This window comes from Alosa sapidissima, chromosome 9 (assembly GCF_018492685.1).
Source record: "Alosa sapidissima isolate fAloSap1 chromosome 9, fAloSap1.pri, whole genome shotgun sequence".
In the NCBI taxonomy this organism is placed as follows: domain Eukaryota; kingdom Metazoa; phylum Chordata; class Actinopteri; order Clupeiformes; family Clupeidae; genus Alosa; species Alosa sapidissima.
The window spans coordinates 15,083,082-15,095,964 of NC_055965.1; the positions used below are offsets into that span (position 1 = coordinate 15,083,082).

The 12,883-nt window shown below is 43.2% G+C and overlaps 5 protein-coding genes across 6 annotated transcripts in view; 3 read left to right on the forward strand and 2 right to left on the reverse strand.

Moving 5' to 3' along the window:
- Positions 1–853: 853 nt before the first annotated feature.
- LOC121718393 (histone H4) lies at positions 854–1,280 on the forward strand. Its single transcript, XM_042103426.1, has one exon. It carries the CDS (start codon positions 883–885, stop codon positions 1,192–1,194), a length of 312 nt encoding a protein of 103 aa, XP_041959360.1. The 5' UTR covers positions 854–882; the 3' UTR covers positions 1,195–1,280.
- Positions 1,281–2,225: 945 nt separating this feature from the next.
- Positions 2,226–2,619, forward strand: LOC121718384 (histone H2B-like). Its single transcript, XM_042103417.1, has one exon. It carries the CDS (start codon positions 2,233–2,235, stop codon positions 2,605–2,607), a length of 375 nt encoding a protein of 124 aa, XP_041959351.1. The 5' UTR covers positions 2,226–2,232; the 3' UTR covers positions 2,608–2,619.
- Positions 2,620–3,408: 789 nt separating this feature from the next.
- On the reverse strand, positions 3,409–3,845 carry LOC121718367 (histone H3). Its single transcript, XM_042103397.1, has one exon. The coding sequence runs from the start codon at positions 3,843–3,845 to the stop codon at positions 3,435–3,437; it is 411 nt and encodes a 136-aa protein (XP_041959331.1). The 3' UTR covers positions 3,409–3,434.
- A 701-nt stretch (positions 3,846–4,546) lies between these two features.
- LOC121718399 (histone H2A) lies at positions 4,547–5,036 on the reverse strand. Its single transcript, XM_042103436.1, has one exon. It carries the CDS (start codon positions 5,019–5,021, stop codon positions 4,644–4,646), a length of 378 nt encoding a protein of 125 aa, XP_041959370.1. The 5' UTR covers positions 5,022–5,036; the 3' UTR covers positions 4,547–4,643.
- A 6,733-nt stretch (positions 5,037–11,769) lies between these two features.
- LOC121718314 (B-cell receptor CD22-like) overlaps positions 11,770–12,883 on the forward strand; it is a 29,721-nt gene continuing 28,607 nt past the window's right edge. Inside the window, exon 1 of one of the 2 annotated variants that reach the window (XM_042103319.1) lies at positions 11,770–11,812. The gene's annotated coding sequence lies outside the window, so the exon portion shown is untranslated. The remainder of the gene's footprint in view (positions 11,813–12,883) is intronic. The other variant, XM_042103318.1, reaches the window with a different exon arrangement.

Here is a 12,883-nt window from a genome sequence, read left to right on the forward strand (position 1 = left end):
TCAACACCCTCAAATATGCATAATAGCTGCTCTACCTGACAGTGTATAGGTAAATTCCCTGTATAGGCCCTTCAGTACAGTAATTCGCCACCATCTTGAGCGAGAGACTACAGATTGAGAAAATATTTGAAAAATATTATCTAATAGACTCTAGACTATCTAAGAGTGAGATAAGTGGAAGAGGAGTCTTCAGAAACTCTAACTTAGAAACAACATGAGAGTGAAAGTGGGTAAAGTGTAAAGACTGCAGGACAACAGGAACTTCTTGGGCTAGGTTTGAAAAAACTGTAGCATGTTAGTGAGTGAGAGTATGTGTGTGAGTGTGTGTGTGCGAGCATGTGTGCGTGTGTGTCTATTGTTGTGTCTTTCTTTACATCTGTGTGTTTCATGTGTCTTTGGGTCAATTTGACCCAAACATCTTTTGAAGGTTGCAAATGTGTAGGGGTATGTTGGCATGTCTACCAAATTGGTAAGGCCATTATCAGGCAGAAAAAACATTCTTGTACCGTTTTTTTTTTCTTATAGAAACAAATAAAAAGGGTCAATAACTCGGAGACCACACAAGGATTAAGTATGCCTGTCCTGTGTCGAATTGTGATATAAAATAAAAAACAAAAACAAAAAACAGTTGTGCAAAGTAACAATGTCGGTCCAACTTTGTTTCATTGTGAGGTGGGGTGGGGTGAAGCTCAGATGTGGGCGTTTTTTCGGTGACGTATATTCGCCTAAATGCCCGCGCACACTCCATTCATCAAACGGAGGGAGAGTGAAGGGGCAGTGCTTAGTAGTTTTCAACAAGGTCCTCTCTGTGGAAAGTAGTATGAGTTGCGAGCCGTAGCTACTTCACATTCGTGCAACTCTCAGTCGCAAGAAGTTTGAAAGATGTCTGGCAGAGGCAAAGGAGGCAAAGGTCTTGGGAAAGGAGGCGCAAAGCGCCACCGCAAAGTTCTGCGTGATAACATCCAGGGAATCACCAAGCCTGCAATCAGGCGTCTGGCCCGCCGTGGTGGTGTGAAGCGTATCTCTGGTCTCATCTACGAGGAGACCCGTGGTGTGCTGAAGGTTTTCCTGGAGAACGTGATTCGTGATGCCGTCACTTACACCGAGCACGCCAAGAGAAAGACCGTGACCGCCATGGATGTCGTCTATGCTCTGAAACGCCAGGGTCGTACACTGTACGGTTTTGGTGGTTAAAGATCAGCTTTGTCCCTCGATTTATACACAAAGGCTCTTTTAAGAGCCACCCAGTTCCTCATAAAAGGTTGTGTTCCTGTATGTATAGGGAATTTTGAATTATAAAATGTTTATAAATAAACCACTTCCATGCAGTTGCCTGTCGGCAATATCATATGTTGTCGCGCTATATGAGAGACTGGTGCATTGCCATCTCATGAGACGCTCAGTCGTGACAGACGTCCAGTCCTCATCCCGTGGTGGCCAAGAGAAAGCCATGTATTCATATGAAAATCATTTGAAAACAACCCAAGAAGCGCCAGAACATTTGCTAAGATAGTATGAAGTGCGACCCATGACTGCGCTACTGAATGACATAAGTTGTAAGTCTAAACTTAGGGTTCACAAATGATGGAACAAAATCGTCTGCAGAAACAACAAAACGAAAATGCATGCTGAAAAGTCGCGTGTGCCATCACAAAGTCTTAAAGTAGTTTGTAAAGTTAGTGTCATAACTAGTTTTCATAATCAGTCAAGCATAAATGTGGCTTGACAGACAGGTACGTCAGGGTGTATAAATATTCACTTTTACAGTAAATACAGTCATTTCCCTTTACACAATGCTGTAGAAGCCCCAGTGCAGTACAGAACAGTTTTTTGTTCTTTTTACTGTAGTTTTGTTGATCAATTAATACATTTTTAATCATAATTCGAGAAATGCCCTAAAGGGACTGAGACTAACTGTGATTTGTAACGCTTGATGTTTTTTGCTATTTCGAAGGATTCCTGTCATTCAGAAGAAAAGTGAGGGAAATAAGAACAAAAGAAGGTGGTGTACTGTAAACCGATTATCTGTGGGTGGTGCTAACCTTCTCGCCTCTGCCCCCTGCGATAGAAAACGACCAACCGTTGTGGGTATTTGATTTCGGAGGGAAATGACAGAGAATTCTGGCTGTGGGCGTGTAAAGTGACGCAGTCCTCTATTTGCATACAACTTGACACATATACAGGGTGACTTGAAGACAGTCAGTTTATCGAACAGACAGACGAGACATCAACATGCCTGATCCAGCTAAGCCTGCCCCAAAGAAGGGCTCCAAGAAAGCCGTGACAAAGACCGCCGGCAAGGGTGGCAAGAAGCGCAGAAAGAGCAGGAAGGAGAGCTATGCCATCTACGTGTACAAAGTCTTGAAGCAGGTCCATCCTGACACAGGTATCTCTTCCAAGGCTATGGGTATTATGAACTCCTTCGTGAACGACATCTTCGAGCGCATTGCTGGAGAGGCTTCCCGCTTGGCTCATTACAACAAGCGCTCCACCATCTCTTCCAGGGAGATCCAGACCGCAGTGCGTCTGCTTCTGCCCGGTGAGCTGGCCAAGCACGCCGTGTCCGAGGGAACCAAGGCCGTCACAAAGTATACCAGCTCCAAGTAAAGCCTGGCTTTGAACGCGCTTTAATCCAAAGGCTCTTTTAAGAGCCACTCACTTTCTCTTAAACAAGTAATTCCAAATAATCCAAATAAACATTAACTGCACTGCATTAATTTGCATTTAATAGTTATCTGAGATAAAACAACTTGTTTTTAACACATGTGTCCAGACGGGGACGACACATTTGTTTAAAGCGCGTAGTTTGGACCTAAAACGTATTAAATGTTTACTTCCTGGATTAGGTAGAATGCGTAGCCTACACTTGGAACCTTTTATTTGCCATTTTGCCACGGCTGAGTCATGCTCCAAACGCCCGTCAAGGGACATAATGAACTTCTTGTGTTGTGTGGAGAGAAACGGCAGAAACGTTGACCAGGAAGGAAGACTACAGCGGTGTTGCACTGGTCTCATTTGTGTATTTACTGTAGCCTGCTATACTAACTACTTTGGAATGTCAAGAATAAATACGGGATGTCGAGATTAAAGTCTAGTTTAATCTCGTCATGGCAAAACGAGATTAAACTTCATTTTGTGTGGCTCTCTGGGCAGAAGTCCGAAACTTCGTGTGAAGGGGACATTACATCATATGTGAGGGATCACCTGAGAGTGTAGATTACGTTTAACTTGATAGCATCGATCCCTCTTGCATGTTGGCATTGCATGAAGACGCGACACTTATTACAAAATACCGAACCATGCAGATATGTTAAAGAATAGTACGACTACCCATGAACCAATTTAACCAAGACATATGGAAACCAGCTTTTTTTAAATGTTTGTGTGGCTCTTAAAAGAGCCTTTGAATTTTCGGTTTTTGACTTCAAAATCACTTAAGCACGCTCCCCACGGATACGACGAGCCAGCTGGATGTCCTTGGGCATGATAGTGACTCTCTTGGCGTGGATGGCGCACAAGTTGGTGTCCTCGAACAGACCGACGAGGTAAGCCTCGCTAGCCTCCTGAAGAGCCATGACAGCAGAGCTCTGGAAGCGCAGATCGGTCTTGAAATCCTGAGCGATTTCTCTGACCAGACGCTGGAAGGGCAGCTTGCGGATCAGCAGCTCAGTGGACTTCTGGTAACGACGGATCTCTCTCAGAGCTACGGTGCCAGGCCGGTAACGGTGAGGCTTCTTCACGCCACCGGTGGCAGGTGCGCTTTTACGCGCAGCCTTGGTGGCGAGCTGCTTCCTCGGAGCCTTGCCTCCGGTAGATTTGCGGGCAGTTTGCTTGGTTCTGGCCATTGCTACGTATTCTTCAGAATTCAGAACAATATGGCTACAACTGCGGATCTTGGGTATATAAGGCCTACGGTCTCAGCCTGCCCCCTGGTACGTCAGGTTGTTGGGCTCCGCTGATTGGTCATCCGAGTGCCGCCTGAAATTCAAAATACAAAGCCCACCCCCGTAATGGCCTATATCATTGTGTTGATGGACTATTTACAAACTCCTATAAAAGAAACATACTGAAACATTCAATCGGTCAGTGCATATAGACTATTATAGAAACAAACACAACAAACAATTAACTTGTTAGACGTCATGTACACAAATATTGACCTAGGGTGACTTGTATTGACTACGTTAAAGCCTACAAATAGTTGCTTGTTTATAAACAGGAAATTCCAAACTACCACTAATATTATGCCATATTTTTTATACATAATTTAAATGATCCAATTACAAGACTGCGTCATCACCTTGAACTACGAGGCCCCAAGAACATCTCGCAGCCTTTCATGATTAACTAACAGTCCGGAGTGATAAATGAAAGAACGCTTTACATTCTTCAACCAGACTTATTTGTTTTATCATACACATAGTTAGTGGCTGACATTTTGTGGGATAAGAGTGATTAGATATTGGCCGGAAAAAGGCACGGTTTACTCAACGGCTTTGTACATTGTGTACGTGTGTGAATAAATGTTTGACTTTGCCGAAAAACACGTCAATGGCGAAGGCAACTTGGAATGTTTTTTTTTTCATTGGTTTTTGGGTGGCTCTTAAAAGAGCCTTTGTTTCGGAGACTTGGAGGGAGCAGGTTTACTTGGACTTCTCAGTCTTCTTGGGCAGCAGCACAGCCTGGATGTTAGGCAGTACACCACCCTGAGCGATGGTCACTCCGCCGAGCAGCTTGTTCAACTCCTCGTCGTTACGCACAGCCAGCTGCAGATGGCGGGGAATGATACGGGTCTTCTTGTTGTCACGGGCAGCGTTGCCAGCCAACTCCAGAATCTCAGCAGTCAGGTACTCGAGCACAGCAGCCAAGTAGACCGGCGCACCAGCGCCGACACGCTGAGCATAGTTGCCTTTACGCAGCAGCCTGTGAACACGGCCCACGGGGAACTGAAGTCCAGCCCTGGATGAACGAGTCTTGGCCTTTGCTCTGGCCTTGCCACCGGTTTTGCCTCTACCGCTCATTTTTCAGTAGATGTTGAGAGTGCGTCTGAATACTTAAATGCAAAGATGAGGCAAGGCAAGTCTTATTATCCCACAGCGGCACGGTGCGTCTCCGTGCCTCACTGGCTGAGAACACAATGCTGAGAGCCAATCAACGTGTAGTTCGTTGTATGACATCATTTTGAAATCTTTTTGGCGCGTATAACAGTTCCACCTTCCTTTTAGACTGTCAGCTCAATCATAAAAAAGTTAACATATAGCAAATTCGAGAAGTAGTTTCCCAGGTAAAGTTACAGCGAAGTTTCCAGAGGTTCAACTTATAATACCCAGTAAACCAACGAGACGTCCTGAGATATTTTGGGCACATTTGGCACTGGTAGTACAGGCTATTACAATGTAACAAGCTGAAATTGTTGTATTGCAAGGTTTGGGATACTTTGTGGATGCATCTGTTGCATTAGATAGAAGTTATGATGTGTTACCCTAATAACTTACCCAATATAATGTATTTTAAAATTGTGTACACAACCCAACAGGCATAGGGGTAAGATGAGCCACCCCTTTTTTCTAGGAAACCAATATGTTTTATCATGTGACAGCAATTTATCATTCCTTACAGTCTGTGGAAAGGTACAGCACATGGCACATGTTGTAAAATATATATAAATGTGTGTGTGTGTGTGTGTGAAGATATGATTGTTTGCTCTCCAATTGGATTCCATTCATGTCCAGAGGTGATTTAGAGAAACGTGAATAGAACATGCAGATGCATTACACCTCAATTGGTGCCCCCTTAAGCTATGATGTGAGGCCTACACAGAATCGTGAATGTTACCCTTGGTTTGTTGTGAGAAGCATGTTCTTTCAAGATGGTGGTTGAGGGGTTAGATGAGCCACCAAGGCTGGGGTAAGTTGAGCCAGCTAACTAGTACTTGTATTGCATTAGTGAATTGCCTACACACTACTTAATACCACTCACTTTTGTTAATATGTCCCTCTCTGACTCATTAATTTGATCTGACGCAGTAAGGGTTTTGTGAGCATGCAAAAGGAGCCGAGTATGAATGTGTATTTGCAAACCAAATTTGGTTTGCCAACCAGCATGCACTGATGGAATAAAAGCATTCAGAGAGCGTTTGGCACTTTATTTCAATAGCTACTTTTCAGGCTTATTGTTTTCTTAAATTATTTAAATGTGTTGACAAAGGACATTTTGTGATGACCTAAATTGAGTCAGGAAAATAAACGCAGTATCGGCTCCAAATATCGCCTCAAGAAAATCGGCAGCCTGTATCGGTCATCGGCTAAGGCTGATGGAAAAAAATCGGTATCGGCAATAAAAAATCCATATCGGTCGATCCCTAATTATGATGATTATAAGAAGAATATGCTGGGGGGGGGGGGGGGGGGGTGTGTGCTTTCTTTCTACAATCAGTTGCTTAAATTAATTGATTATACCACAGGCATGCTGAATTTCCCAAACGCACGCTATTTACCGGTTGGTCACGCATTTAGATTGGAACAGGTGTTCTATGCTAGGCCGTTACTCTAAGACCTTTATATATGGCAAAAAAGCTGCCACCCATACTGTCACAAGATGGAAACACTGAAAATTCAGGACAGAGAGGGGACAGTGACACTTAAGGTGTCTAAAGAACTTGCTGAAAGGCTGGTGAGTTGTTTTAAAAAGGGAATTTACTCAAACATTGATGACATAACTTATTCTTGGGATAATTATCTTTAGACAAAGAATTCCTGGCTTCAACAATTAAGCAGGTCAGGGAGTCCGCAACCATACAAGGTATCCAAGTTACACCATTTCAAGTGACTTATTCTTTATAAAGCCTAACTTATAATTCAATCATACTCACCATAGCTTCTACTAACCATGACTCTTTTGTTTGAATTCCGACTCTGCACCACCACCACCACCAACCTCCTCATCAGGCCCATAGACTGTAAAAGAAATGGACGAACAGACTCCGTCGTTCTCAATGGGAGGGCACCGAGTCATTTTTCAGTTGGTCCCCCCAGTACTGCGCAGACTCGCACTTAACTTTGTGACGTTAGCCATCGAACTGAATCTTGTAACTCATATGATAGATACACAGAAATTCTTCTCACACTTCCTTCGCCTTCAAAGTCATCAAAGTTAAACATGTATTTATCCTCACAAGTGACATCAAGTCGTGTTAATGTTGAAACTACCACACATCTTCAAAAACAGTCATGGTAAAACAAAACAAAAAAGTTATAGCCTTGAAGCTAATCTTCTTTCCACTTTTCTGACCTACGGTCAATCCATCGAAAACCTCTGAAATGATTATCGTTAGACTACCTAAAGGTAAAACTACTGTTTTTCATTAGGTTTACTTGCCTCTATGCTTTACCTTAACATACAATGCTATTGTAGGCTACATAGCTTTGTTCACGAGTTTCCGTGCTGGCTGGACTACGCTTCTTATCCAAACAATACGGTTATCTCCCTTCAGTGCGTTAGCTTCCCTTCAACCGGACATGCTAAACATTCTTCTTACGGGAACCTAACGTTACGTACGAGGTAGTCGAGTCTTGTTTTGCCTTTTATTGTTTATGTAGATAACACAGAAGCTAAAATATCGGCACATGATATATGTTATATGAAGTTATGGGAGTTCAAAAAAATCCGAAATGAATGGGAGTTCTATGGGGTTAGCAGAGTTGATAACCACCGCTACATCGGTGCTTCTACTTCCGGGAATTCGCCTGCCCCCTTGATCAGGCCCCACTGTGGTGAGGCAGCTGGCACTACTATTCCCCTCATCAGGCCCAAGCTCCACCTTCACTAACCCCATCCCTCTGTCCCCTACCACTGTGGTGAGCAGCTGCTGCCACTACCATCCCTCTCATCAGGCCCCAGCTCCACTGCACAGCTACCTCCTGTTGTCCGGCCACCACTCCCAGGTCCAAGCTCTGCTCCCAGACAACCTGTATCCCTGAACCAGTCACCCATCCAGCAGTCACCTTCCCACTCCCAACCAGGTATTGTATTGATAATAAAAAATACAGTAAGTACATTCAAATACATATGTCTAATATTCACAGAACTCAAACACCGGACAAACTTATTTCTCATCTCACTCCTCAAATCACACCATCACCTGTACTGCACCAATAAACATGCCTATTACACCAAAATCAGCAAACAAATGGAGGAAAAGGGATACAGGATGTCTGTGGAGCAGCTGAGAAAGAAGATTCACAACATGCTGTCGACTTACAAGAGAGTGAAGGACCGAGGCCGGGCAACAGGAGAGGAGAGGATTGCATGGGAGTATGTGTTTTTGTTACCTTTCCTCATTGAGATTTGAAATTGTGTGCAAAACATTTCAATTTCACATACACAAAAGCCATGAATGAGTCGTCATTTCAGCCTTGCAATTTACCTTTCTGTCTGGTCACACAGCACACGGATGACATTTTTGGGGGATCAGGGGTTGGGAGTGCTCCGGAGGGCACAGTTATTTCCACTCCCTTGTTCCCCAGTCGGCTGGATCCACAGCCTAAGCAGAACGGCTCCCAGCTCCCAGAAGATTCTGCCTCTTCAGACCGGGCCACCAACAACATCAGCCATGCAGCCAGCCGAGCCTCCTCTCCTTTCTTTCACAGCCGAGCCTCTCCTTTCTTTCACAGTTATGAAAGTCAAGCAGAGAGGAGGACGGCCGCGCTCGAGTCCCTGGTGCGCCCGGATCTGGAGAGGCAGAGAAAACTGGAAGAGAAAAGGAGGACTTTCTTTTGAAGTCTAGCAGACATTAAGAAATGGCCTGAAGCAAATTGTGGAGGGTCAAAAGGAAATAGTGGAGGGCCAAAAATAAATAATTTCTGCCCTTAGAGACTTGAAATGAAATAAAAAAGTGTCTGCATTTCTGGAGTTTTGTCGTCTTTGGGTATTCTACATTTTAACTTGTGTATATACAATGGCAGTGGTTGGTAAGTCACAGTCTAAACAATATAACTACACCTCTGGGGACCACTTACTCCGAGATCCCCTGCTGATTTTGCCTGGTTTGTATTCTCCCAGTTACCATGAGCTGCCACATGGAGGCACAGCAGGAGTCTTGATGATTGGTGGGCACCATTATTATTATGTAAATACAAGGTAATAAAGATGCTTGCCTAAATGTGGCAGAAATATTCCTGATTTAAATATTACTGCCATGCCACTTCAAACCAATCACCTTATGCTGTAATATGTTGCTCCCAGTCCTCCGCTGATACTTTAGAGTGTTCTGTGAACTGTTAATTAGGCACCATCTGTACTCTACATCTCCTTCATGGTGTTGACGTGGCAAGTCTTTATCTTCATATTTAGCTTGGGGAATAGAATAACAATACAAGTTCTACAATGATAAAAACAATGAATGAACTCTCAATATGTATGGAACCCAGTGCTTCAGGGAATGTAGTTCTCACAATCAATTCCGGCGCAAAATGAACCTGGGGTTAATAACAAATGTGTACTGAGTTCGGCCGTTCGCTGGGATTTATGTTCATGCTAGTCGAATGTGACCAGTTTTATTGCAGACTGCTAATTAGCGTTTAATGCTAGCCTTCGGGGCACACGTACAGTAAAAAGAAATCGCTATTTCTATACCACTAACAAGGCTCAAAATAGTAGGCCCTACCACACTTACACAGTAGCATAATGAGGGAAGCATTGAGAACTTTGTAAGTGTACTGGCAGTTTATTAAAAAGAAACACATTACTGTTCACGTCTGGTTCACATAGCCTAGGCAGGCGATGTGAACTAAAATCAACGTAATTTGCTCAATATAGGCCTATCACAAATAATAGCTCCGATGTAACATAACTTGTCTAGTGTACTTACTTAGTGGATGTCCATCTGGTCCCTCTGGTATGGATCGCTAACCTGACCCTAGCCAGATGAATGTCGTTCCGCTTAGCTCCGCCTAGCTTCACTCACATCCATCTGGGACCTCTTCCATTGAGAGTGATTTCTCCAACCAACTTTATGGTTTAGCCAATCAGGACGCAGGGCGGGAGTTTCATAGATGTGACATAGCGTAGAAGCGACTGTGAGTCTGTTATTAGCGTCACGGGTTGGCTTCGATGTGAGTGGTTGAAGTAGCACGACGGACAAGTGGCTTATTCAATCATATGCAAGCATTTTTTGATTAGGCCCAGCCTTCTGAAGCAACACTTCAATGAATCGGTTCCAGATGGATGAGTGGAGCTAGGCGGAGCGAAATTCATCTGGCTATTGCCAGGTTAATGGATCGCCGCCTCCAATTTCTTTTCTGGACATAGAAAATAGTTTCAACTACAGCCCTGTTTATCAATGAGGGGAAATCTTCATACTCAAAACACTGCGTCTCTTGGGTGTCGCGACACAACAGGTCCCACTCCATGCAACACAGGCACTCCTCTTTGGTGGCCATAGCTTCACAAAGTCCACAGGTACACCACCAGTTTCCAGAAGTGCAAGGCTGTGTGCAGCATTGACTACAGGTAGCTCTCTCTCGTAGCTCTTTCACGGAGCTCCCGCAGCTCTTCGTCGGTATAGCCTATATTCCAGCTCGAAAAGATAAGGACGTCCATCAAACCAAAAAGGTTTATCCTCGATGTCTTGAAATTCGTTAAAATAACCTGCCATCTCATATGTCTCCTGTTGCGTTCAGTGCTTTTCTTATGCGCTCAGTGCTTTCTTTCAGCAACAATGTTTCACGTGAGATTCACTTCACATCCCAGCGAACTGTCAAACTCGGTACACATGTGTTATTAACCCCTAAGTTCATTTTGCGCCGGAATTGTCCTTTAATGCCCCCCCCCCCCCCCCCCCCCCCACCCCACACACATCAGGGTTCTTGCAGGTTTCAGTAGGCTAAGTCAAATGTAAGACCTTTTTAAGACATTTTAAGGCAATAAAGATAGGCACTTAAGACCTACACAACACATTAGCAAAAAAATATTCAAATCAAAGAAATTCTGAAAAAAGTATTAATTTAATTTACAGACAAAGCAATCACTCTAGTAATCTTCCACATCCAATGTCTACTACAACCCAACTATAGGGCGCCTAATGTAATGATTATTTTGTGGACAGGATGACCTTTGTGTGACGAAATACATATATTCATGTATTTGTTAATGACCATATATCAAGTGAGGACTTTGCATGTGCCTTTGTTGACGCACTAATGAATGGGCTTGTATTTAGCTCTGTGTATTAACTCCAGGCAATGTGTTGGCTTTTGCAACAAGCAGCAGTGTTGTACCAGCCATAATTTATCAGCACACCCTAGCTTTACATATAATGCTGGATACTTCTTGAATTTCCCCTTGGGGGTCAATACGGTATCTATCTATCTTGTTTAGAATATGAAAGAATGGACTCCACCAGGAGAAGAGCCAGCAAGAAAAAAAAGAAAGACAGACAGACGTAAGAATATTTATTTTGTTTTTAATGTATACATTTTGTGCAATGATTAACTGTTAATTAGGTGCTCAAATACATTCTGTGTATTTTAACACAAGAAACAATGTTTAAGAGATACTGTGGCAAACAAACCTTGACCACCACCATTGTAATTTATTTCAAGAAGAGATGGGAGAGAGCGGGCCTGTGGCAGGTGAGGAGGCAGCCGTGGAGGCAGAGAAGAGGTCCATGGAGGCAGAGGAGGTAGCCATGGAGGCAGGGAAGCCAGAGGAGAGTGCCGTGGAGGCAGAGGAGCGAGAGGAGAGTGCTGTGGAGGCAGAGGAGCCAGAGGAGGTAGCCATGCAGGCAGGAGAGGAAGGGGCTGCAACTGCCATGGTAGTAATCATCACTATGACATCATATGATGTGAAAGACCTTGTGTAATCCAAAAGTACTTTAAGTGGTGTTACAGTGGATGGTGTCGAGGTGTGTGGTGGCTCAGGAATTGACAAGGGAATCATCTCCGCCTATTGTACAGACTTTGTTTACAACCTTCAATACCCAAAACACCTGATGAGCACCCTCATGTTTCTTCAAAGGTATATAGCAAAAATAATAGTGGATGGTGATCATCTTTTGCAAATAACGGTCACAAGGAAAATCAATCTTTTATGTTCTAAGCGCTCGAGGAGGGCATTTACTTTGAGGAAGCTTATTCAGCACGGGACTCATTCATGCACATTAACCCAATTTTTCTATCACTTGCAGACTTAATAACTGTCAGTCATCCTTCACAAAATACCCGTTGTTTTAGATGGCATGTGTATAGGAAACACAAAGACAATGGGCCCAGTCTAAAGTGCATGGTCACTAGTCAAAAGCTTATTTAAATTTAGTAGGATGGAACATCCTTCTTAAGTAGTTTTCCTTTGATTGGGCTAACCTGGTAAACTAATTATCACAGGTGTCTGAGATTGATTTCAATGATCCAAAGAGCCTTGAGACACAATACCATCCATGAGTGTAATTGAAAAACAAAAAAAAAAACATATTTATGATACTTAAATCCAACTTGCATAATAATTTGGAACACGGTGTAGATTATCACCTGCAGAAAAATGGTTTTGATGTAGCAGAATGTCCAGATTTAGCAAAAGATCTAGGGCAATTTTGATCTCCATATTTGATCAAAGAGCATTGCAAATCCTGGCTTAATATGATTGAACCTGTCCATAAGTTAAGAAGCACTGAAGGACATGCTGTGGGCTTCTATGTTCTGAAAAGTTACTTATCTCACGAAGACATTAGAGTTTGGTTAGAGGGTAGAGACAGGCAGAGAATATATTAGGAATTACACAGATGGACAATATTTCCAAAACCACCAGTTTTTTAAACTTCATCCAGATGCACTACGTCTTCATTTGTATGAGGATGAATTTGAGATAGTAAATACTTTAGTATCAAAAA

Bases quoted from the DNA above. Each gene is read 5' to 3' on its own strand.
- LOC121718384 (XM_042103417.1), top strand. From the start codon at position 2,233: ATGCCTGATCCAGCTAAGCCTGCCCCAAAGAAGGGCTCCAAGAAAGCC.
- LOC121718393 (XM_042103426.1), top strand. From the start codon at position 883: ATGTCTGGCAGAGGCAAAGGAGGCAAAGGTCTTGGGAAAGGAGGCGCA.
- LOC121718399 (XM_042103436.1), bottom strand. From the start codon at position 5,021: ATGAGCGGTAGAGGCAAAACCGGTGGCAAGGCCAGAGCAAAGGCCAAG.
- LOC121718367 (XM_042103397.1), bottom strand. From the start codon at position 3,845: ATGGCCAGAACCAAGCAAACTGCCCGCAAATCTACCGGAGGCAAGGCT.